At 49.3% G+C, this 21183-nt stretch overlaps 1 protein-coding gene across 7 annotated transcripts in view; it reads left to right on the forward strand.

Annotated features, from left to right (window-relative positions):
- DISP3 (dispatched RND transporter family member 3) overlaps positions 1–17618 on the forward strand; it is a 39841-nt gene extending 22223 nt beyond the window's left edge. For 3 of the 7 annotated variants that reach the window (XM_088066505.1, XM_088066499.1, XM_088066500.1), the window contains exons 4-21: positions 506–642; positions 1071–1205; positions 1435–1595; positions 1896–2035; positions 2688–2833; positions 4247–4408; positions 4771–4932; positions 5368–5490; positions 6077–6213; positions 6717–6898; positions 7332–7462; positions 7547–7722; positions 8383–8509; positions 9331–9476; positions 9780–9939; positions 10321–10434; positions 11410–11576; positions 12213–17618. In XM_088066505.1, the coding sequence (XP_087922631.1) occupies positions 506–642; positions 1071–1205; positions 1435–1595; positions 1896–2035; positions 2688–2833; positions 4247–4408; positions 4771–4932; positions 5368–5490; positions 6077–6213; positions 6717–6898; positions 7332–7462; positions 7547–7722; positions 8383–8509; positions 9331–9476; positions 9780–9939; positions 10321–10434; positions 11410–11576; positions 12213–12578 (2872 nt within the window). In that variant the 3' untranslated portion in view covers positions 12579–17618. The remainder of the gene's footprint in view (positions 1–505; positions 643–1070; positions 1206–1434; positions 1596–1895; positions 2036–2687; positions 2834–4246; positions 4409–4770; positions 4933–5367; positions 5491–6076; positions 6214–6716; positions 6899–7331; positions 7463–7546; positions 7723–8382; positions 8510–9330; positions 9477–9779; positions 9940–10320; positions 10435–11409; positions 11577–12212) is intronic. The other 4 variants (XM_005528297.2, XM_088066502.1, XM_088066503.1 and 1 more) reach the window with 4 other exon arrangements.
- The last annotated feature ends 3565 nt before the right edge of the window (positions 17619–21183 follow it).

Below are 21183 nucleotides of genomic sequence, written 5' to 3' on the forward strand. Positions count from 1 at the left end.
GAATTGAGGCCAAGGCTCAGCTCCAAAGCCCTGATAGCCTCCTATGGTGCAGCATTGTTGTAGTCCTGGTTAAATTATGTTGGATTACTTCTGCTCTGAGCCTGCTTCCAGAGGCAGAAGCTGGTAAATCATATGGTTTCTGATTAAGCTCTCACTCTGCCTGCATCCGCTGTGCTAATATAATAAGCAATGATTAGGATTCCAGATGGAATTGGCTTTGAAAGCTCCAGGAGCTGTTTATTAGTGCCCAAGACCCATCATGCAGTGGAGGAATTTAAAAAATATTAGACCTGCTCTTTATTTTTCTCCTTCCCTGTGTGAATTTCACCTCCAGCAGCAACTTTGTTCAACCTGCTCTCACTGCTCTGTTTTCTCAGAGAACTAATGCCAGGTCATTAGAGCAGTGACCTCCTTTGGCTCTGGAGGAGATACTGTGCTTTAAACCACTGGGCTCTGCTCCTTTTGTGCTCAAATATTCCTCTTCTTTCATATCTTCCTACCCTAGCAAAGTGCAGGTGCTGTATGGAGGGACAGATTTGTTTGACTATGAAGTGAGGAGGACTTTCAACAATGACATGTTGCTGGCCTTCATCAGCAGTAGCTGCATAGCTGTCTTGGTCTACATCCTCACCTCCTGCTCAGGTAGGCTGGAGTCACAGCTACCCTGTTCTAACACAAATCCAGATGTGCAGTGTCTGTCTGTGTCTGTGCAAGCCCAGGGAGAGGCTCTGATGCCCTGGCACCAGTGTGGCTGTGTGGCACAGCAGCATGCAGAAGGGCAAGCCAGTCTCATTCTCCAGAGCAGAGATTTATGGGCAGGGTGAGGGAAAGACTCACAGGAAATCAGGAAGATGTGAATGCACATCTTACTAACACTGGCATAAATCTGATGTAATTTTTTGCATGAGCCTCATGGGAAAGAGTCTGCAAGCAGTATCCTGCAGCCTTGAACTGTTCTCTGTCACCAACACACTCATGGGAACCAGTATCCCAGCGGGGCAGGTGGGAGGTGTTGTTCTCCTGGGCTTGGTCAGAGATATTATTTTCTCCATGTTTCTTTTCTGCTGTAGTGTTTCTGTCATTCTTTGGCATTGCCAGCATTGGGCTAAGCTGCCTGGTGGCTCTGTTCCTGTACCACGTCGTGTTTGGGATCCAGTATCTGGGTATACTCAATGGTGTGGCTGCCTTTGTCATCGTGGGGATTGGTAAGCTCATCTTTACTCAGAGCCTGTGCTTTACCTGTGCTGCCTTGCCCTGCCTTCTGTCTGCAGGAGAGAAGAAGGTGATGGTGGCAAATGCAGATTGAATTTTCAGGCCCTTTTCCATTACCTGTAAGCTTAATATTTGCAGGTCAAATGCCAAAGGGGAAATCAGATTTTCAGCAGGTATCACCTCTGTGAGCAGAGTATCAATATTTCTGCTGTCTTTTTCCAGGGGTTGATGATGTCTTTGTTTTCATCAACACCTACCGCCAAGCCACCCACCTCAAGGACCTGCGCCTGCGCATGATCCACACTATCCAGACAGCAGGAAAGGCCACCTTCTTCACCTCCCTGACCACAGCTGCAGCATATGCTGCCAACATCTTCTCTCAGGTACCCTGTACCTTTGGCATTTGGGGTTTCCATTTCTGCCAAAAGGCCCGATGGATCAGGAACCTGCCAGACCTGTAGGGTTGTCTCTTACCTGCTGTAAGGCAGTGGATTATCCAAGGAAATACTTCTGATCAAACAGGCTCTGTCTCAGGGCTTTACCTACCAGGTTTGCTGGTTATCATGACTGAGGTCAGCATGTGCTATTCTGAGGTTCCTCCAGACATCTCTTCCTTGCCTGCTGCCTCCCCAGCAATCCTGCCCCAGTTGATCCCAGCCCCTGTGTTCTCTCTCCTCGTGCAGATCCCAGCTGTGCACGACTTCGGACTCTTCATGTCACTGATTGTGTCCTGCTGCTGGGTAGCTGTGCTCTTCACCATGCCAGCTGCTCTTGGAATATGGACCCTTTATGTGTCCCCATTAGAGAGCTCCTGCCAAGCCAGGTGAGCCCTGGAGCCTGTGGGTGGGAAGCTGTGGAATTTGCAGTCGAGGAGGTTTGCAAATTCCTTCCCTATCATGTCAGTTTGTCCTCATTCCCCTCAAGCAGCTTGGCTTTGGCTCTGACAGAAGGATGGAGCAAAATGGAAGGGTCAAGTCCCTATCTCATTCTCTCAGTCCTCTTGGTTGAATCCCATGGAGTACTGGACCATTTGTTTCCTCAGAGCCTTAATGCACAGCTAAACCTTCAAGCAGTGGACACAAGCCCTGCAAGGCAGGCAGATCACCATTGCTCCTGCCTGTGAGCACAAGCAGGACGTGGAGATTTGTGTTTGAAAGTCAGCACATTTCCTCTTCCCCTGCTCTTTAGCACTGCAGGTGACCTGGCCTGATTTAATTCACTAGCAGAGAGATGAAGTGCTGAAAGTCCCATCAGCACCCAGTGTCCATGGCTCAGCCCTGCTCTGTGTATCCAGCCCAGCCCTTGCCCTCTCAGCACTCAGCAATGGAATTTGCTCCTGGCAGTGCCTGTTCTTTCCAATTAATTGGAGCAGGCTGTTGCTGCGCTCCTTGCCACTGAAGGAGCCCACTGGTAACTCTTCACAGGGTATGTGGCTTAAAACTCTTGCCTTTGTCTCCTTTCCTGCTTCAATGCAGCTGCAGTCAGAAGTGCACCAAAAAGAGTGCCTTGCACCTGGCTGAAGATCTCTTCATTACCTCAGACACCACCTCCAGAGCAGGCAGAGAGACCCTTCCCTACCTTGATGATGACATCCCACTGCTCAGCGTGGAGGAGGAGCCTGGTATGTGTGTGCTGTGTGCTGCCTTTAGGGGATCACACTGCCCTCTGCATCCTGCAGTTCTCCCTACCCCTGACATTGGTCCTTGCCTCAGTACCCCAAAGTGTAAACTGGAGCCATCATGGGAGGTTGTAGGAGTCACAACTCAGTATTCTTCATAAGTTTGCTTTGAGGTCTTCAGTGAGTGTCAGTGCATGCTTTCTTAACTACTTTGCTAATTCTCTGTGTCCGCTGTGGTCTGCTTTCTGTCTGGAATCACTGATTGTGACATGGATGTAGCCATGAAACATCTAATCCATAACACCAGGACAGCTCACCATGGAGAAAGGTTTTCCCTTCTTCCCTGCCATTTGGAGCTCTGCATTTGGGAAGCAGGAGAAAGAGCATTGTTGCTCTCCAGCATCAGCCCCCTAGAGCAGCTCCTTCATTATGGTATGAAGAGGGCAGGGACTTGCCTGATATCACATAAGCAATCTAGAAAAAAAGCCCAGAAATTCCCTGTCTGTTGTTGGCAGGAGATAATCCTTCCAGCCCTGATGGCAAGAAAAAGGTCATGCTCTTTTGTACTTGGCTTTTAAAACTTGCTGGATTCTCTTCCTTTTAAAACCCCCAACAGCAGTGAGTACCTTTCAGGCCTGGAAGCAAACTGGAGCTGGAGATAACTAAACCAGTTCCATGGCATGTGCAGAGCCCTTGCTGCAGAGTAGGCTCTGAGATGCCTTTGACAGGCAGGCAGAGCAGCTCTGGCTCTGTGAGTTCTCCTTAGTATGCCAGAGCCACATGCAGTGCTGATGTATGGAAATAATCCCCCTCTTCCCTGCAAACACCAGAATGTTTTCCTCCAGGGCCCCTGGGCATCAGGGAACTGTGAAGAAGCAAAGCAGCTTGTTCCAGTCGCTGACCAAGCGTGGTTTGTGGTTTGCAGTGTGCCAGGCATCATCCCAACACAGCAAGTGCCCACTTGTCACACACAGAGAAGAGGGCAGTTCCCTTGGCATCCCTGATCTGGAGATTAGAGAATCAGGGAGGAGCCAGGCTGCAGTCAGGAAGAGGTCAGCTGTGTGTAATTAGCAGGAAGACGTATTTAGTAGGACAGGGACAAATTCTGCTTGGCCCAAGAAGCATGCAGTGTCCCTGTGACCTTATGGACAACATTTGTGGGGTTTGGTAGAGCAAGGAACAGCCTGAAGCACAGATTTGGACTAAGCTGTGGATTTACATTGTAGCTGTTGCATGGCAGTGACTTGACAAAGATGCTGCTTAAAACATCCTGGAATCACTACCTCTGCCAGGGTCTTACTCCACCTCTTTAGCTTGAGTGAGTTGTACAGCACCTTGCAGAAGGTTTGATAAAGGAGGGCAGAGAGCTCTGAGAGACATAAAACTGAGACTGTTTTTGATTTCTCTCTATTCTAGTCTCCCTGGAAATGGGGGATGTCCCCTTGGTGTCTGTGATGCCAGAAAATCTGCAGCTCTCTTCAGAGAAGAGCAACAGGGGTCACTTGATAACTCATCTGCAGGAGCTGCTGGAACACTGGGTGCTGTGGTCTGCAGTGAAGAGGAGATGGGTGATTGTGGGTAAGGAAGGAGGCGATTTGCACCTGCATGGATTTTAGGGGGTTTGACATTTCAATCAGTCTCCAAGCCTTGATTATTAGTGACAAGAGGTGGGAAAAGGGACATGGGAGACAGCTTCTAACACAGTGGAAGAGTGCTCCCTGAACATTCAGTCCCTGAGGGACTTTTCCATCCCTTTCTTCTCACTCAGATCTGAAGTGGCAAATCCCGATGGAGCTTTTTCCAGGCATGGGGAAAAGAAAGCCCAGCTGCCACTGTGCTTTAGTGGCTGTTCTTTTTCCAGCTGAAAATACCATCCCTGCTCTCTGAGCATGTGTGAAGTGCACGTAGGGTCCCACACTTACCCAGGTTTCTCCTTGCAGGGCTCTTTCTCCTTGTTTTGCTCCTGTCCATATTCTTTGCCAGCCGCCTCCATCCAGCTAGCCGTGCTCCAGTCTTGTTCCGGCCAGACACAAACATCCAGGTGCTCCTGGACCTGAAATACAACCTGAGTGCTGAAGGTATCTCCTGCATTACCTGCTCAGGTGAGAACACTGATCCCCAAACCATGGTGGGTGCAGCCCAGCCTGGCCCAAGTCCTGGACTGGAGGAGTTGAAATGTGAGGCAGATGCCTACAATGTTCAAATATCTCATTGGGCATGGGATGGAGCTCGTGGAAAGGAGGCACACGTTGGGAATGGTTGAATTGCCTGTAGGAGTGGGGTATTCAGAAAAGTACTCCCTGCTTTAGCCATGAACTGCATGAGTATTTCTTCTGGAGCAATCCCTTCACAGGGATTGATATGAAAACTGACTATTTTTACTCATAAGTGCTGGTCTCATGTCAGTGCCCAGCTGAGGGTCTGTGTTGCCTGCTCAGGGTTTGGTATTCAGCTGCAGAGTCTGTGGTACACACGGGCCTGGTGCATCTTTTCTCATGCCATTCACTCTGGCCTCCCTGACTAACCTTGTGGGACAGGTTTGTTTCAGGAAAAGCCCCACAGTTTGCAGAACAACATCCGAACTTCCTTGGAAAAAAAGAAGAGGGGCTCAGGGTCACCTTGGGGAAGTAAAGGCAGCATGAGTGATACAGGGCAGCAAGGTGAGTGGGGCATGGTGGCTCTGGCCACATTAGCAGCCAGGGCCCAAGGATCCACTGGGGTACAAGCTAAAGCACATGCTCTCTGAATAGCTGATGTGGAATAATTCTCTTCAGAGCCTGCCCCACTGAGCCCTAGGTTGGTGCTGGATGTATGGAGCATCTTTAGAATCCCCCTTTCCCTGAATACCTACTGCTCCCTAGGACATGGTCCTATAACCCAGCTGGCAGCAGTGTCTAGTGTCATATCCCTCTGATCTGAGTACAGTTCACATCCCAGTCCCGTTCACAACCTTGTTGGCAGGTCACAGGAGAGTAAATTCAGTTTGCAGGGGATTTTGAGGATAAAACAGTTATTGGGCCAGGTCCCAAGATGACATGAATCATTAAGCCACCAGGAATTACTGCAGCTCAGGGTGTATTTGTGATAGCCTTTGAAATGTGTGCTGCACTGCCAGAAGGCAGAGGCTGTGCCTGGTGTCCCAGAGCAGACAGCAGAGAATAACAACCCTCCTTTGCTCTGCCTGTGTCTGTAGGATTTGCTGATTTAACAAGTACCACCAAACCTCATGCCCTCTGTTTTCTTCAGAGCTCCAGGGGACTGTGTATATCTCCAAGTCCAGGAACAAGGGAAGACCAGCCATCTACAGATTCTCACTCAATGCCAGTGTCCCTGCGCCCTGGCAGATGGTGTCACCGGGAGACGGGGAGGTGCCTTCATTCCAGGTAAGTCAGTCCAGGATGTTGGACCCCTCTAGCAAGAGGGCAGCACGCAGCAGGTGAGCACAAGAGCCTCCTCCTGTCTCTCCATGGGGTCCTGTGTAGCTCTGGGTGACGTTTTCAGGGCACTGCAGTAGGGTAGTTAACACAGAAGGCATTGTGCTTGGCATCATCCGAGACGATACCTTGGAGTGCCACAAGACTTCACCTGTTGCTGTTGTGAGGTGACTCTCAGTGATGGGAGCAAAACTGTGGGTGTCTCTAGGGCAGATGTCCCTCACCCTGGGCAGAACAGCCACCATTCAGCCTAGGCCACTGGGAATGGGGGTGTTAAGGGGCCTGTCACTCCTGCCCATCGCTGGGAAGGGGCAGGCTGGGGGCTGTGCCTGCAGTGCTCGTTCTGTGTGGCTGTGCCAGCGCTCAGGGAGGAGGGGAGAGTGTGATGCTGATGTGCAACAGGCTGCAACCCCGTGGAGTTAAGTGTCTGTTTTCATTAATCCATTGCTTAGGTGTATAGAGTGCCTTTCGGTAACTTCACCAGGAAGCTGACAGCTTGTGTGTCCACAGTAGGGCTGCTTAAGCAGATGAGCCCCAGGAAGTGGATGATGACCACCTTGTCCTGTGACACCAAGAAGGGCTGGAAGTTCGATTTCAGTTTCTACGTGGCCTCCAAGGAGCAGCAGCGAACACGGTAACCTTCCCAAACCCCCCTGAGGAACAGCCCAGCTGAGAGGCTGATGTGAGATGCCTCATGGCCACTGCTAGTCCTGCCCTCAATCAGTGACATCCATGGCTCTAGAATTGCTTTGCTGCACGTGTACCCAATCTCTGCAGTCACTTTGCAGGCCCACAGCATCATTTACATGCAAAAGGCTTGACAGACTGTGTCTGGGGGCTTCTTTGGGTGGCAGAAAGATGCTGCTGACCTGTTTTTTGCCCTTACCCACCTGAACTCTTGGGCTGAATGGGCAGCACAGAATATGCAATGGCTAGGGTTCCAGGTCTGCAGATGTTCACCTTTCCCTTTGCTTCTGTCCCTGAGAATATCTGTTTCCACGTGATACTTTGGATGCTTCATCTTCTCTACCTCTGTCCCCCCTTAACAAACTTTCTTTGCTGCACAGGAAATTGTACTTTGCCCAGTCACACAAGCCACCTTACCACGGCCGAGTGTGTGTGTCTCCTCCAGGCTGCCTGCTCAGCTCCAGCCCAGACGGACCCACCAAAGGCATCCTGTACGTTCCCAGTGAGAAAGGTAAAACCGTTCAACCACGCCGAGATCCAGACCATCACACCTTCTTCTGCCACCTGAAGTAACCAATTGTTCTGTATTTGACAGCAGCACCCAAAGCCAAGCTGTCGGCCACGTCTGGATTTAACCCGTGCGTGAACGCGGGCTGCGGGAAGCCGGCGGTGCGGCCGCTGGTGGACACGGGAGCCATGGTGTTCGTGGTGTTCGGAATCAGAGGCGTCAATCGCACGCGACACCCGGACAACCACGTCATCGGAGACATGGTACACCCGGTCTGGCAGGCCGTGCTGGGCTCTCTGGATGGTTTTTAGTTGATACCCACAGCCCAGGGTGGACAGATGGAAGGGCAGAGGTTGTAGCATTGTGATGAGCCAGTACAGTTCTGTTTTAGCAATTTGACAAAATAATGGAGATCGGGAAGTCCTTACTGAAAAAAAAAGCCACTTCAGATTTTCCAGAAAATCCCTCTGAGTGCAATATATAACCTTCTAATTTTGAGTCTAAACCTGGCTTTCTTGAGGGTTTTAGAAACTAACCCGTCTCAAAATCTCACTACAAATTCAAGACTGAGGGAACTGATATTTTTCTATAATATATATATCTTGTTGTGAAGTACTAAGAAAAAATAAAAATCACTTACTCTAGGGAAAGGTTACTAAATGTGACTTTTCTATGAACAGCTTATCTCTGAGATCTGATACCTTGACACATGACAGTCTTTCCCTAGAAAAATTATGCTTAGCTTGGCTGATGCACTTGAGCTTTCTGCTGTTCTTCCTGCTCTGTGATTTGGGGGTAGTGTGCAGAACCAGCCTTTGCCTGTTTCCTCTGAAGGGGCAGTGAGAAATGCAGGCAGCTGAGCTCCAGTTGCTGTGTGTGTGTCTCACGTGCGGTGCTCTTGTCATTGTGTCTCCTTGTGAAAGGGCAGTGTTATCTACGATGACAGCTTTGACCTCTTCAAAGAGATTGGCAACCTGTGCCGCCTCTGCAAAGCCATTGCCAGCAACTCTGAGCTGGTGAAGCCCGGAGGGGCTCAGTGCCTGCCCTCGGGTAGGTTAGACTAACTCCTCTGCAGCCCTACCTGTGCTTGCTTCAGCTGGGGTCCTCAACAGCAAACCAGAAAGGGTGACTGCTTCTTGCTGTCTCCTCTTCTTCCCAAGGCAGCTTGACCCTTCTAGAACATGTCATTGGTTGTGCTTTTTGGGACAGAAAGTAAGAAAGGTGGTCTCTTTAATGCCAAAGACGCTGGGTAGATTCTTTGGGATTTAATCCAGAAAGATAAGAACAGGATTGCATTTGTTCTTTCCAGTCATGGGTATTGCTTGAGAGAAAACATTTTGATTCAGTAAATATCTTCTTAGTAGCTCCTGAATAACAGTGAACTCACACCTGATCTCGTTGCAGTGAGGCTGCTCACTGTCTCTGGCTTTGCACACTTGACCAGTGACCATCTCTCCCAACTTCAGAGGTCACAAGGTTGTGGAGCTGAGCTAGCAGGTTGTGGTAGTTTGGCATTTGGTACATTGTCTTGAGGCTAAAAGTCAGTTCCATGCCTGGAGCAAATCCCTGCCAGGCCAGGCAGACATCCCTCAGCCCTTGCTCTTTGTGTTGTTCCTGACAGCTGGGGACAAACAGCAGTGGCACTGTCCTGTCCCATGCTGCTGACAGAGCCACATGAGAGCTGTGATGCTGAGACCTCAAGGGCTTTGGCAAACCAGAGTGGCAAGGGGAAGCAGCTGTGGACAGATGGGTCCTGTGACTCTTGGGGCTCTCATTTTGGGTTGTTGGTTGGGGTTTTTTTCATCCCCTTGCTCCAGTGTGCTTCCTTTCCCTGTTCTGCACTCCATCTCTTGCCCTTTCTTTCTCTCCAGGTTACAGCATCTCCTCCTTCCTGCAGATGTTGCACCCTGAGTGCAAGAATATCCCTGAGCCAAACCTGCTGCCTGGGCAGCTCTCTCATGGGGCAGTGGGGGTGAAGGATGGGAAGGTGCAGTGGATCTCCATGGCATTTGAATCGGTGAGCAGCACATGGCATCACCTGGTGACGTTGTCATTCTGGTGACAGTGACTTCTGGGGGTTTAGCTCTGCTCTTTCTGCACTGGCCACTTCCATTTGCAGCCATAATTTAGTGTTTATTAGTGTTTGTTGCAGACAGTTGCCTGCACTCACAAGTTGGTAGAAGTGGCAGGTTTGCCCAAATGCCACTGCCAGTTCTGCCTGGTGCTGCCACTCCTTGTTCTAGGTTGTTCTGGCCTTTTCCTTGCCATGCATCCCCTGCCCAAAGAGCAGGACACGAGTGATGTGTTTATCTTGTTACAGACAACCTACAAGGGGAAATCATCCTTCCAGACATATGCTGACTATCTGAAATGGGAGACATTCCTGCAGCAGCAGCTCCAGCTCTTCCCAGAGGGCTCTGCTCTCCGGCATGGTTTCCAGACCTGTGAGCACTGGAAGCAGATTTTCATGGAGATTATAGGCAAGTGATGCCATATTTCTCTCCCTGGGGGAGCCCACGCTCTCTGACACGTCTTCACAGCACACTCTGTCCCATATGGTGGGCATGGGTTATATCTGCAGTCCCTTGCCATTGCTGTGCAAACTCCTAAAGCCTGTTCCTGCCCTAAGCAATGGGAATTGTCAGAATTAGGCAGAGCCCAAGGGAACAGGTAAGGGAAGGGACTCAGCCCTGCTGCTGCGAGATTCAAGAAACCGATCACCTTCTTTCCGCTTTCATCCTCCCCTTCCTGTCTTCCCCAGTGTGAGTCCCTGCCTGCCTTGTTGCCAGCAGGAACACGGTGCCTTTCTCATCGCAGCTGTCACCTTCCAGGATTCATATCAGCTGGCTGTTTCCTTCCAGGAGTGCAGAGTGCCCTGTATGGTCTCGTCCTCTCGCTGGTCATCTGTGTGGCTGCCGTGGCAGTGTTCACCACACACATCCTCCTCCTGCTGCCAGTGCTGCTCAGCATCTTAGGTAAAAACACCAATTCCAATGTGTCAGGCTCTCATTTGTCCTGGAATTGTTGGATTGTGGCACTGCTGATTCTCTGTCTCTCGTATTCTGTGTAAACCCTTTTGGCTTTCCAGGAGCCAGTGCTGGAGAACAGACTGGCTAAGTGAACAGAAGAAACTCTCAACAAATGCACAGGAACCTCACTGGGAAAGTAGATTTGTGTGTCTAGTTCCCAGCGTGTTTTATCTACACAATCCCTTCTATTTGTTTAAATGAGGGTTTTAGCTACACAAATGCCATCTCTACCTGTTATGTATAATAATGTGATTAAGTCCCACAAGCTCTGAATAACAATTGCACTACTTTCCAAGAACCTGCACCACGGCTGCTATTTCCAAGCAGTGGGAGGTGTTAAAAGCTGAGTATTTTAGCAGTGTTTTAGTATTTGAAGCAAAATTGTAAATAGTTTCCTCTCCCTGGCTGGTGATTTGGTAATATTGTGGTCTAAGTGTGTTGCTAAACTTCTCAGTTTAAAAATCAAATCTATCATTTTGGAAGCACTTAGTCTCCCACATATGACTCACAAACCAACAGTTCTCTTTGCCTTCAAAGAAGTGTGCTCAGCCTTTGTGTAACTCCAGCAAGCAAAACAACAGGCTCACTTCCCTGTGGTGCTTGTGTGCACACATGGACACTTCTCTGGGCTTGGATTCACTTAGCAAGAGTTTAGATTGGCATCAGTCATTTTGCCTGATATTTAACTGGGTGTTCCACTAGTCCCAGCAAGTCTGGTCTCTTACACAGTGTCCCTGTGCTGAGGGAAGATGAGGAAAGTGTTTGTCTCTGTGGCAGGGGAGTGGGTGCCAGAGTCAGGCTGGGTGGCACACAGACCTGTGGGGTCTGAGCCCAAACTCCCCAGGGATCCACTTGTACCAGCAGGCTTGTGCAGCAGTCCCAGAGTCCTTTAATTTGCCTAACAACACCTTCCTCACACAGGGGTCGTCTGCCTTGTGGTGACCATCATGTACTGGTCTGGCTGGGAAATGGGAGCTGTGGAAGCCATTTCCCTCTCCATCCTCGTTGGCTCCTCTGTGGATTACTGTGTGCACTTGGTGGAGGGCTACCTGCTGGCAGGGGAGAACCTGCCACTCCACCAGGCACAGGTGAGCTCTTCTTCCTGCAGCCTTGCATTTCATTCCTCTTGTGCCACTCAGTTGTGAAGAAGGACATGTGATAAGCAAGGTGGGGGAATATGTCCTGGCACCCTCAGAGCATCCCTGGGCTGTGGTATTTGCTGCTTGTCCTGCTGACTGCTCCAGACTGTGAGCTTGTGTACCTGAGCACAGTAAAATCAGATGAGGGTTTCCAGCCCACATGGTTGTCCCTTTCTTGCTGGCCACAGCTGTGTCCAAAGCAGCCTGTTTTCATGTCCAGGTGAAATGTCTGTGCTGGAACAGCTCTGCACTAGCTGTAACCTCTGAAAACTGCTGTCCTGGGGTGACAACTGTTTTGCTGGACCACCAGCTCGCCTCTGGCCTTGTTAACATCTTTTGTCTCATTGGGAAGATGGAGATCACAAAAGCCTGGGATCTCTGATGCCAGGTGTGGTGTCTGCATGCAGTCCCTGTGCAGTGTAGGCCCAGCAATCAGGCTGATGTGGTGGAAAGGAGGCACAAAATCCAGCAGCCTCTGCTGGGTTCTGAGCCTGTGCCTCTTTGCTCAGCCTGCTGAGAGACCTCACAGATTGTTTGAGGTAGCCTAAAATACCAGTGCTAAAATAACAGGGCTGTCCCTTCCAGCAGGACCCCACGGCGTGCCGCCAGTGGAGGACGATGGAAGCGGTCCGGCACGTGGGTGTGGCAATGGTGTCCAGCGCCGTCACCACCGTCATCGCCACCGTCCCTCTCTTCTTCTGCATCATTGCCCCCTTTGCTAAGTTTGGGAAGATCGTGGCCCTCAACACGGGAGTGTCCATCCTGTACACGTTAACTGTGAGCACGGCCCTGCTGAGCGTCATGGGGCCTGGCACCTTCACCCGCAGCAGGACTTCCTGCCTCAAGGCACTGCTGGGGGTGCTCCTGGCCGGCCTGCTGGCTCTCTGCATCTGCCTTGCCCTGCTGAAGAGTGGATTTAAGATCCCCCTCCCCAACGGGACAGTCCTGTAGACCCCAGGCCGAGAGCCACGTTCTCTGTTCTCTTGCTCCCTTTCTTTCTTTTTTTTTTTTTTTTTTTCTTCTTTTTAAAGAATATTTTTTGTAAGAAAAAAAAGAGGAAAAAAAAAGTCCCTTTTTTCATGAAGTTTTTCAACTCCAGATGCACTTTATTTTCTCTAATGGGTTTTGCTCTAAACTTGTATTTATTTTGGGTAGTGATGGATGGATGATGGACAGTGAGGGCTGCCCAGGGAATACCTCAGCCCATGAACAGTAGAGGAGGAGGTTTCCTTCTCTCAGTTTTCTTTCTGCTTTTTTTTTCTTTTCTTTTCTTGGTATTTTAATTTATTTTTAACAAACAGGGCTTTCTGGACCCACAAAGCTAAAATGGGAGAATTTGGGAAGGTCATCTGATCCTGTCAAAAACCCTTCCCTCCATCCTTCCCCTCCACTTGTTCAGGGTCAGGATTGCAACGATGACTCTTGAGGTGATGTCCTACTCCCACACCAAGCCTGTGCCTCGTTACTTGAGCCTTCAAGAGCAGCAGAGAGCTGTTGGACAGGCCTGGGGAAGAGCATTGTCTGGATCCCTTTGCCAGGCCCTGGACCCAAAACTTGCTGCACAGGAGCTCTCACGGGTGTCACTTTGGGATCCAAACCAGAGCTGCTGGGTGGCACCACCTGCAGTGAACCTGCTTTCATGATTCAGGGAGGATGTTGGGACACACGGCATTCCCCTTCTTTCTGGAGGGACAGCACCTTGTGCTGGGATCTCATGGATCCATCAGGATCCATCCATCAGGAAGCAGATGGTGCCCTCAGCAGCCTGCCCTCCTCTCCCTCATCTCAGTAGTGAGCTCAAGGCAGTTTCAATGCCCAGTCCCCCATGTCACCTCACCAGTCACCGCCTCTGCTCTTCCTGGTGGAGAGAAAAGAGAGCCCTGAGGTCCCTGCAGAGCTCTTTGGCCATAGCAGTCAGCCCTTAGCCTGAGGACAAGGTAGCCCCTGGGGCCAGGCAGAGCCCATAGCTGCTGGTAGGCACAGCATCCTCTGTGGCAGCTCAGAGACACCTCCTGTGAGGAGACCCGAGGGCAGCAGAGCTGCAGCTGCTGTCTGCTCTGAGCAGATGGTTTTTATTAAAGTAAAATGAAATCACAAACTGCTGCCATTAACAAGTACATTTTAAGCATCACTGACTCTATCGTATTTTTAAAATTGAAATAGCTAAGTGTGCATTAATATACAGCACATCTGATCCTTGGCAGCAGGGGAGGGTCAGGCCCACTGGGAGATGCATTAACCAGTATTTACAAGGGTGCAAATAGAGTAATGTGGCCAGGAAGCAGCCTGATTCAAGTTCTTTGCAGATTCCATATCCTGGTGGCTTTGTGTTCTCTGTCTGGATCAATCCTCTCTTTTTAAGATGAAAATTCCAGGAAGTCCAACCCCACTGCCAGCCAATTTGTGGGGCCTGCACTGCTGAGAGACTGAGCTGCTTCTGCTTGGCTCAGTGCATCCCTGCTCTGATCCCTGCCAGCCTTACACCTTCACATTGTGTCATCCCTGTGAAACTGGATCAAATACTTGTTTCTAAAGTAGGTTCCCCAAGGTGTCCCCACGGTTCCCCAAGCTGCAGAGAGGAGTTATTGTTTCCAGGTGGACTTCAGAGCAATCCTGCTCTGTGAGGGTCCTGAGAACGTGAGTAGCCTGGTTTACTCCTTGCTATCCCGTGGCACAGCTGAATCACCCCTTTCTGCGAAGTGTTAAATGTTTCTTGGCACCTACCTCTAATCTGCACCAGCTCCTTCATAATGAGCACTGTGCCCATGGAGAAATGCTTCTGGAAAGGATTTTTGACTCTCCTTAAGCTGTGCTGCTTTGATGGCAGCTGTGCACAGTTCAGCCCCATCCTTGATGTGTAAGCCATGCTGTTCCCTACGCCTGTGCTCCAGATTTAACTCTTGGTGGTGCCCTGAGCACTCCTAAGTGGCAGTGACTGGGGAGGGCAAGAGTGATAGCCCCGTGGGACCTGTGTGGCTGTGCAGGTGCTGCAGGGGACAGCGAGGTGTCCCTGCTGCTGTGGCCAAGGATGCCCTGGCTGGTGGCTTGGCTTGAACTTAGCAAACACTTCAAACCTCTTCTGGGTGATTAAAGCTGATGGATATTTCCAGGTCAGCAGACAAAAGAATAAGGTGCTGAGGGCACCCTTAGAGGAAGTTCCTCCTTCTGTAAGTATGAAGAAAGCTTTAAAGGCCTTTAAGGAAAGGCACAGATGTGCTTTGAATCCTGCAAAGTTGAAAGGCTGTGTAAGCCCCTGGTATCCTGTGTTCCTGCTCGCTATAAAGAGGCTACATAAACCCCCACCTCCAGTGTGATTCTGGACATGCCATGCTGGGAACATTCATTCAGGCACTGTGGGGAGGCAAAGACTAATTTTAAAGTAGAGGGAAACCTTTTATGTCTCTTGGGTCTGATCTGACAGTGTCTGATCTGCAGACAAAAATAACAGGAGTTCTTGGCACCTGACAGGATCCATCCTGTTTTCTGAAGCAGGTAGGGAAAAGGACAAGCTATAATTTTCCCTCCTCCTCTGCAGGCAGCCCAGGCTCCCTCAGTGCAGAAGGACTGGCTGGCACTAGCAGGAGCAGGGCATCACCTTGGCTTTCATTGCCCAAAGTGGTACTGGGAATGCAATGGCCAGAACGATTCAGAAGGAAGAGGGAAGGCCAGGATAAGTGGAAATTATTCACAAAGGCATGCTGAGGAGATTGTGCCCCTCCAGGAAGGAAACTGAGGCAAGGAGAGGAGGAGGAACTTACACCAGTTGTAGCAGGTCAGCAGAGGAGCCAGTAGAGGATCCTAGGTGATGTTTTACACTGCAAGGACTCAGTGAATGTTGTAACCTGAGACCCTGATTAAACACAGCTCTGTGGTCAGGGTGGCTGGTGCTTTCTCCACATGTAGTGGAGTGACAGAGACTTAAAGGTGAGGCCCAGCCTTCTGCAAAACACTTCAAACACCCTGATGTCCCCAGACATCTGTGGAGACAGCAAATGAGTAGCAGATGTGTACATCCATGTCCACGTAGGCAGTGTCATCCTTGTGATTACAGAATACTCACAAAATGATAGAGGTAAGAAAAGGGATGGCTTTATCTGTGCAAGTGTGGAGGTGGAGCTGACGGCCCTGCTGGGAATTGGTGCTCCAAGGCAGATGCTCATAGCATTAAAAAGCAAGGCCTCGCCTCTCTGGTGCTGTTCCAGGAGCAGATGTTCACCTTAATTCATCCCACATCTTCCTGTCTTCTTTCTCCTCTGTTCCACAGGCCATCTCCTGGGCCCTGCTGTCTTGCTGAGCAAGGTTCAGCCTTCTCCATGGTAGGTGTCTGTGCCTAAGGTGCTCACAGAGTCTGGACTGAAAGTGGCTGGAGAAGTCTTGAGAATTTCCTCAGGAAGAGGAAGCCAGGGAGTTAAACAGCTTTGCACAAAGCTTTCAGTTTCGATGTTTCTAAACAGAACACATCAGATGAGCCTTACTTGGAAGAAAATGCTCTAATTTTCCATTTCAAAACGATCTTGGTGCAATTAAAAAGCATACAGGAATTTTCAGTTAGCACATGGCAATGGAATCTGCCTGTTAACTGCCCACTCCTTTATTTCTAGTAAATCCTGGTTTGAGGCTTAACCTCTGAAAAGTTAGGGTGGTGTTTCAGGAGGGGGTCATTCTGGAACTATGCAGTCTCCTACAAAACAGAGTGGGTCTTGTCCTGCCCAGAAGTTCTCTCCCTTCCAGTGCAGGGCAGTAGCAGAAGGACACTGCTCCTTGCTGCTGAAGTTCTGAGATTCATGCACAGAGCTGGTGTGACTGCTCTTTGCCTTCAGTAGAGCTACTGAGTGAGTCCAGGGCTCCCCATGGCTGTGGACACTCAGAGAAAGTGTCCCTGCTCACAACAGCCCTGCCCACATCAGCTTTGGAGGAGGGAGGAACAGAGTTCAGCATCAGAGGGAGGAAAAGATCCACGACACCTCTCTCTGTTTCTGTACGTTGTGGTGCCTCTTGAGGTGCTTGGGCAACTGGGGCATCAGATTTGGCCACTGAGCTCAGCACTTGCCAGGGCTGCAGATTCTGAAAGGAGTCAGTGGCTGAGCTGGACTGTGTTTCTCAGTTCCTGCTGGATCTAAAAATATGCCAGAGCAAAGGCAGCCTGAGAAATATCCCCAAGGAGAAAGACATGCTGGCACTTGGAGAGCTGCTGGGACCATTGATACAGCAGTCTGGAGGCAATGGTCTCCAGAGACCCTGGCTTTGCCTCCACTGGAGCAAACTGGGATGTTGCTTTATGTCACAGTGTCTTTTAGCTTGCCCTGCACTGAATTTCTGTAGCAGAGCAGCCTGCCCTTTTGGAAGGTTATAAAAGGCTTTTTGTTTAACCCCATGACACAGATCTATCCTCCCACGCTGTCCACCAAGGAAGCTGTGCAGACTGATTTGCAGCCAGGCAGGACAAATTCAGCATCTTGGTTACTTCTTCCAGAATCACTCCTCACCCCAGATAGCATATAAGCCATAGTTCATAGATATTTCTAAAGCTTCTGCTAATTACTCTGCTCTGGATTAGTACCCAGGGTCCCAGAGCTAAGACTTCTTCCAATTCCTGTCTCCATCCTGAGGTCAGAGGGTTTTGGCTTTTTCTTCTCTGCTCCTCCTTTGGGCAGTTGCTGAAGGGAGGTGGGGGGCAGTGACCAGGGCCAGAGGCAGAGCAACGAGCAGATGAGCAGAAAGGTTTGGAGGCAGAAGCAGAACAGATGGGAGGGAGGATGGTTCAAAACAGAAGGGGAGAAGAGGCGTGAGCAGCCCATGGACAGTGGGAGGGAGGGCGCTGCCATTCCACCGCGTCGCGTGCGGACCTTCGAGTGTCAGTTCCCAGAGTGATGTAGCACAATTCCCCATCTATGCGTGTCACTTTTGTAAGTTGTCTCCTACCCTCACTATTTTCAGTGTTCCTTGATTTTTTGGAGACTGTTGTAAATAAAAAAGATTTTGACATTCGCACGTTTGGGTCCCTCAGTCACATTGCTGTTCATGACAGCCAGAGCGGCACTGACAGCATCTGTGTTGTGTGGGGAATGCACTGGGGATGAGGTCACAGTGCACAGGATTGTCTGCTCCTACTGCTGAAATTGGGTCCCTTGAAGCCAATTTATCACTTCCAGGAGAGCTGGCAATCTGGAAAAGGCAGTGCAAGAACCCCCACAGGTCTGCAAGAGGACTGGCTCGAGCAGGAGCTTTAGCCATGGTTTGTGGAAGGTTTTTACTCCTCCATTTCATGCTCTGCTTCTTCCAGTGTGTGAAAATTGCCCTGCTCTGACTCCGTGAGGATGGGGCTCATCTGCCTGCTCCTGCAGCACCTCAGTTTCCCACATCACACAAAGCATGAGCTCCTGCTGGAGGTTTTGTCCCTCTGTCCTGCCCTGCAGGGTTGTTCTGCACCTCCCAGGACCCCACTGAGCCGATGGAGAGAGAGCAGCAGTGGGGCAGGAGGAAGAGCCCCTCAGCTGGGAAGTGTAATTTCTCTCTCCTTGCCTCCTTTGGGCTCAATTCTCTGTGGATATAACTTTTCCCTAGTCTCTCAGCCTCCTTTGGGCTGAATTCCTCTGGGATACCTCCCTCGTGGGGAGCCCTGCTTATCTCAGTCCTTATTATTCGATGAAAACTCCCGAGCTCGTTAGAATCTTGTTTCTCGTGTTTATTAACAGGTGATCACAAAACTTAACAGGTCTCTCCAGGCTGGTTACAAGGTTAACCTTTACAATTTGGCACATTTCTTTCTTCTGATGGTGCAAACAAGGCCTTGTGGCACACTTCGTGTCTGATGCACAAAATGACCCCGAAACACGCAGTTCTTTTATCTTTATACCTATTTTTACCCAATTAACAATGTAAATTATTTTTAACAATTACAACATGTAAATTATTTTTCTTAATGACCCAATGACCCATCACCTGTGTGCTGCACTGTGGCATTTTCTATCCAATCATTTACTATTACCCAAAAACCTCTAGGGGAAGAACATGAAGAAGAAAGAAGAAGGAACAAGGGACAACACCCTAAATCTTCCATCTTGTCTCCTATTCTCTAAACTAACCCTTTCACCCAGTGATCAAAAATACTTTCCAATCTACACACTCTTGTAGCTTTTTCTATCTAACTTTAACATTTGTTTTCATCTATCACCATGAAAACATGCTCATGAATTTCATATTATATGAAATTCAGTGCTTCCCTTGAATCCTATAACTAAGTATTAGAAACAAGGGCACACAATCTGTATCTCAGACTCCAACAGGAAGGGCAGCACTGAACCTCCTGTGACCTCCAGCCCTCGTTTGTGTGCTTGAGGCCAACATTTCTGGTGAAATCTCTTGTTACTAAGCACCAGCAAGGCTCTGGGTCACGGCCTGACATGTACAAAAAATGCAGCATCCACAGGAAGGAGGAGTGTGTTTCCTCTAATGAGCAGTTGGGGATTGCAGGTAGGGGAGGGTTTATGTTTGACCTTGCTGCTGGGAAATTGCCAGGGCTGGAAATGGGTTCTTTTTGGTTACAAATTCAGTCCCTGGCCCCATGAGCAGCTGTGACAGCACAGGCAGGGAGATTTGTGAGACCTGTGGACCACAGGAGGCACAAGGTGCCCTTCCCAGGACTGTGGGACCACCTGGCAGTGGTGGGTGCCCAGGGAATGAGGGCACAGGGATGGGCTCAGCCAGCTGCAGGCATGGCCAGAGATGGGCTGGGTGTCCACAGCTCCTCAGAAAACAGCTGCTGGACTGAGGAAGGGTTTGGGACAGCGAAAAGGAGCTTGGAGGAGGGGTGACAGCTGCTTGGTGTTCATTTTAAGCTCGCAGAGGAGGGAAGGAATTGTGTTTCCATCTGGGGGAGCCTGTCCAACACAGGCTGCTGGCTCAGCCTGACAGTCCACACTCCAAAACCTGCTGCCTACCATTAGCAGAGCCCCATCTCTCCTTCCTGGTGAGCGGGTCTGCAGCAAAGTCTTCATCACACACAGCGAATTCCCCCGTGTCTGCTGCCAGCCTCTGGCACAGGAAGGTCTCCAGTACCTCCACACCAGCCTTTGGGGGCTCTGCCTGTGCTTCCTGGTGCCTTCTCCCACAAACTCCTTCCCAGCCCAAAACCACCCCCCAGTTCAGGGCCTTTGAAAGGGAAAAGCCTCCTTCTCTCTGCCAGACTGTCAGATGATGAGGATGAGGATGATGATGATGATGATGATGATGATGATGATGATGAGGATGATGATGATGAGGATGATGATGATGATGATGAGGATGATGATGATGAGGATGATGATGAGGATGATGATGATGAGGATGATGATGATGAGGATGATGATGATGAGGATGATGATGATGATGATGATGATGAGGATGATGATGATGAGGATGATGATGATGATGATGATGAGGATGATGATGATGATGATGATGATGATGATGAGGATGATGATGATGAGGATGATGATGATGATGAGGATGATGATGATGATGATGATGATGAGGATGATGATGATGAGGATGATGAGGATGATGATGATGATGAGGATGATGATGATGATGATGATGACGATGATGATGAGGATGACAATGATGAGGATGATGATGATGATGATGATGATGATGATGATGATGATGATGAGGATGATGATGATGATGATGAGGATGATCATGATGAGGATGATGATGATGAGGATGATGATGATGATGAGGATGATGAGGATGATCATGATGAGGATGATGATGATGATGATGATGATGAGGATGAGGATGATGAGGATGACGATGATGATGATGAGGATGATGATGATGAGTATGATGATGATGAGGATGAGGATGAGGATGATGATGATGAGGATGATGATGATGATGATGATGATGATGATGATGATGATAAGGATGATGATGATGAGGATGATGATGATGATGATGAGGATGATGATGATGTACCTGTGTGACCCCCCTGTCCCAGTGGGGTTTCTGAGGAGCTGGAGAGGTAGGCTGGGCTCGTGGGTGCCCCTTTCTTTGAGGGGAAAATGCTGAAGAGCCTGAAGTGGGCCTGGGGTAGGGGGCTGCTTTTATCTTTTACCTTTTTACCTTTTTATCTTTTATCTTTTTATCTTTTCCTAGGGGACAGGGGGTGTGTGTGCTGCTTCACCTCAGCTGCTTCCAACAGGACACACCTGGTGCCAACCCAAGGAGAAACTCCATGTCAAGGTCTGTGCCCTCAGAACCGTGCCCAGCCTGGGCCACTTCCCTTTCTCCTCTGCTGCTGGTGGCTTAAGCACAGAAATAGCTTTTAAACCTTACCCTTGCTTGACCCAGTCATGCTGATAGGGGGAAAAAATATATATATTAAAATAAAATAAATAAAATAAAAAATATAAATGTGTATTTTATAGAAATATAAAATTACAGAAATATAAATTTTTAATAAATATAAATTAAATATAAATTAAAATAGAAAGTATATATATAAATGTGTAAATTAAATATCATTTTATATAAATATAAATTTATATTTTAATATATATAAAATAGGTTTTTA

The sequence above is a fragment of the Pseudopodoces humilis genome, chromosome 24 (genome assembly GCF_049639895.1).
Source record: "Pseudopodoces humilis isolate 2021_Gansu_Grassland_sample_001 chromosome 24, ASM4963989v1, whole genome shotgun sequence".
Classification (NCBI taxonomy): Eukaryota; Metazoa; Chordata; class Aves; order Passeriformes; family Paridae; genus Pseudopodoces; species Pseudopodoces humilis.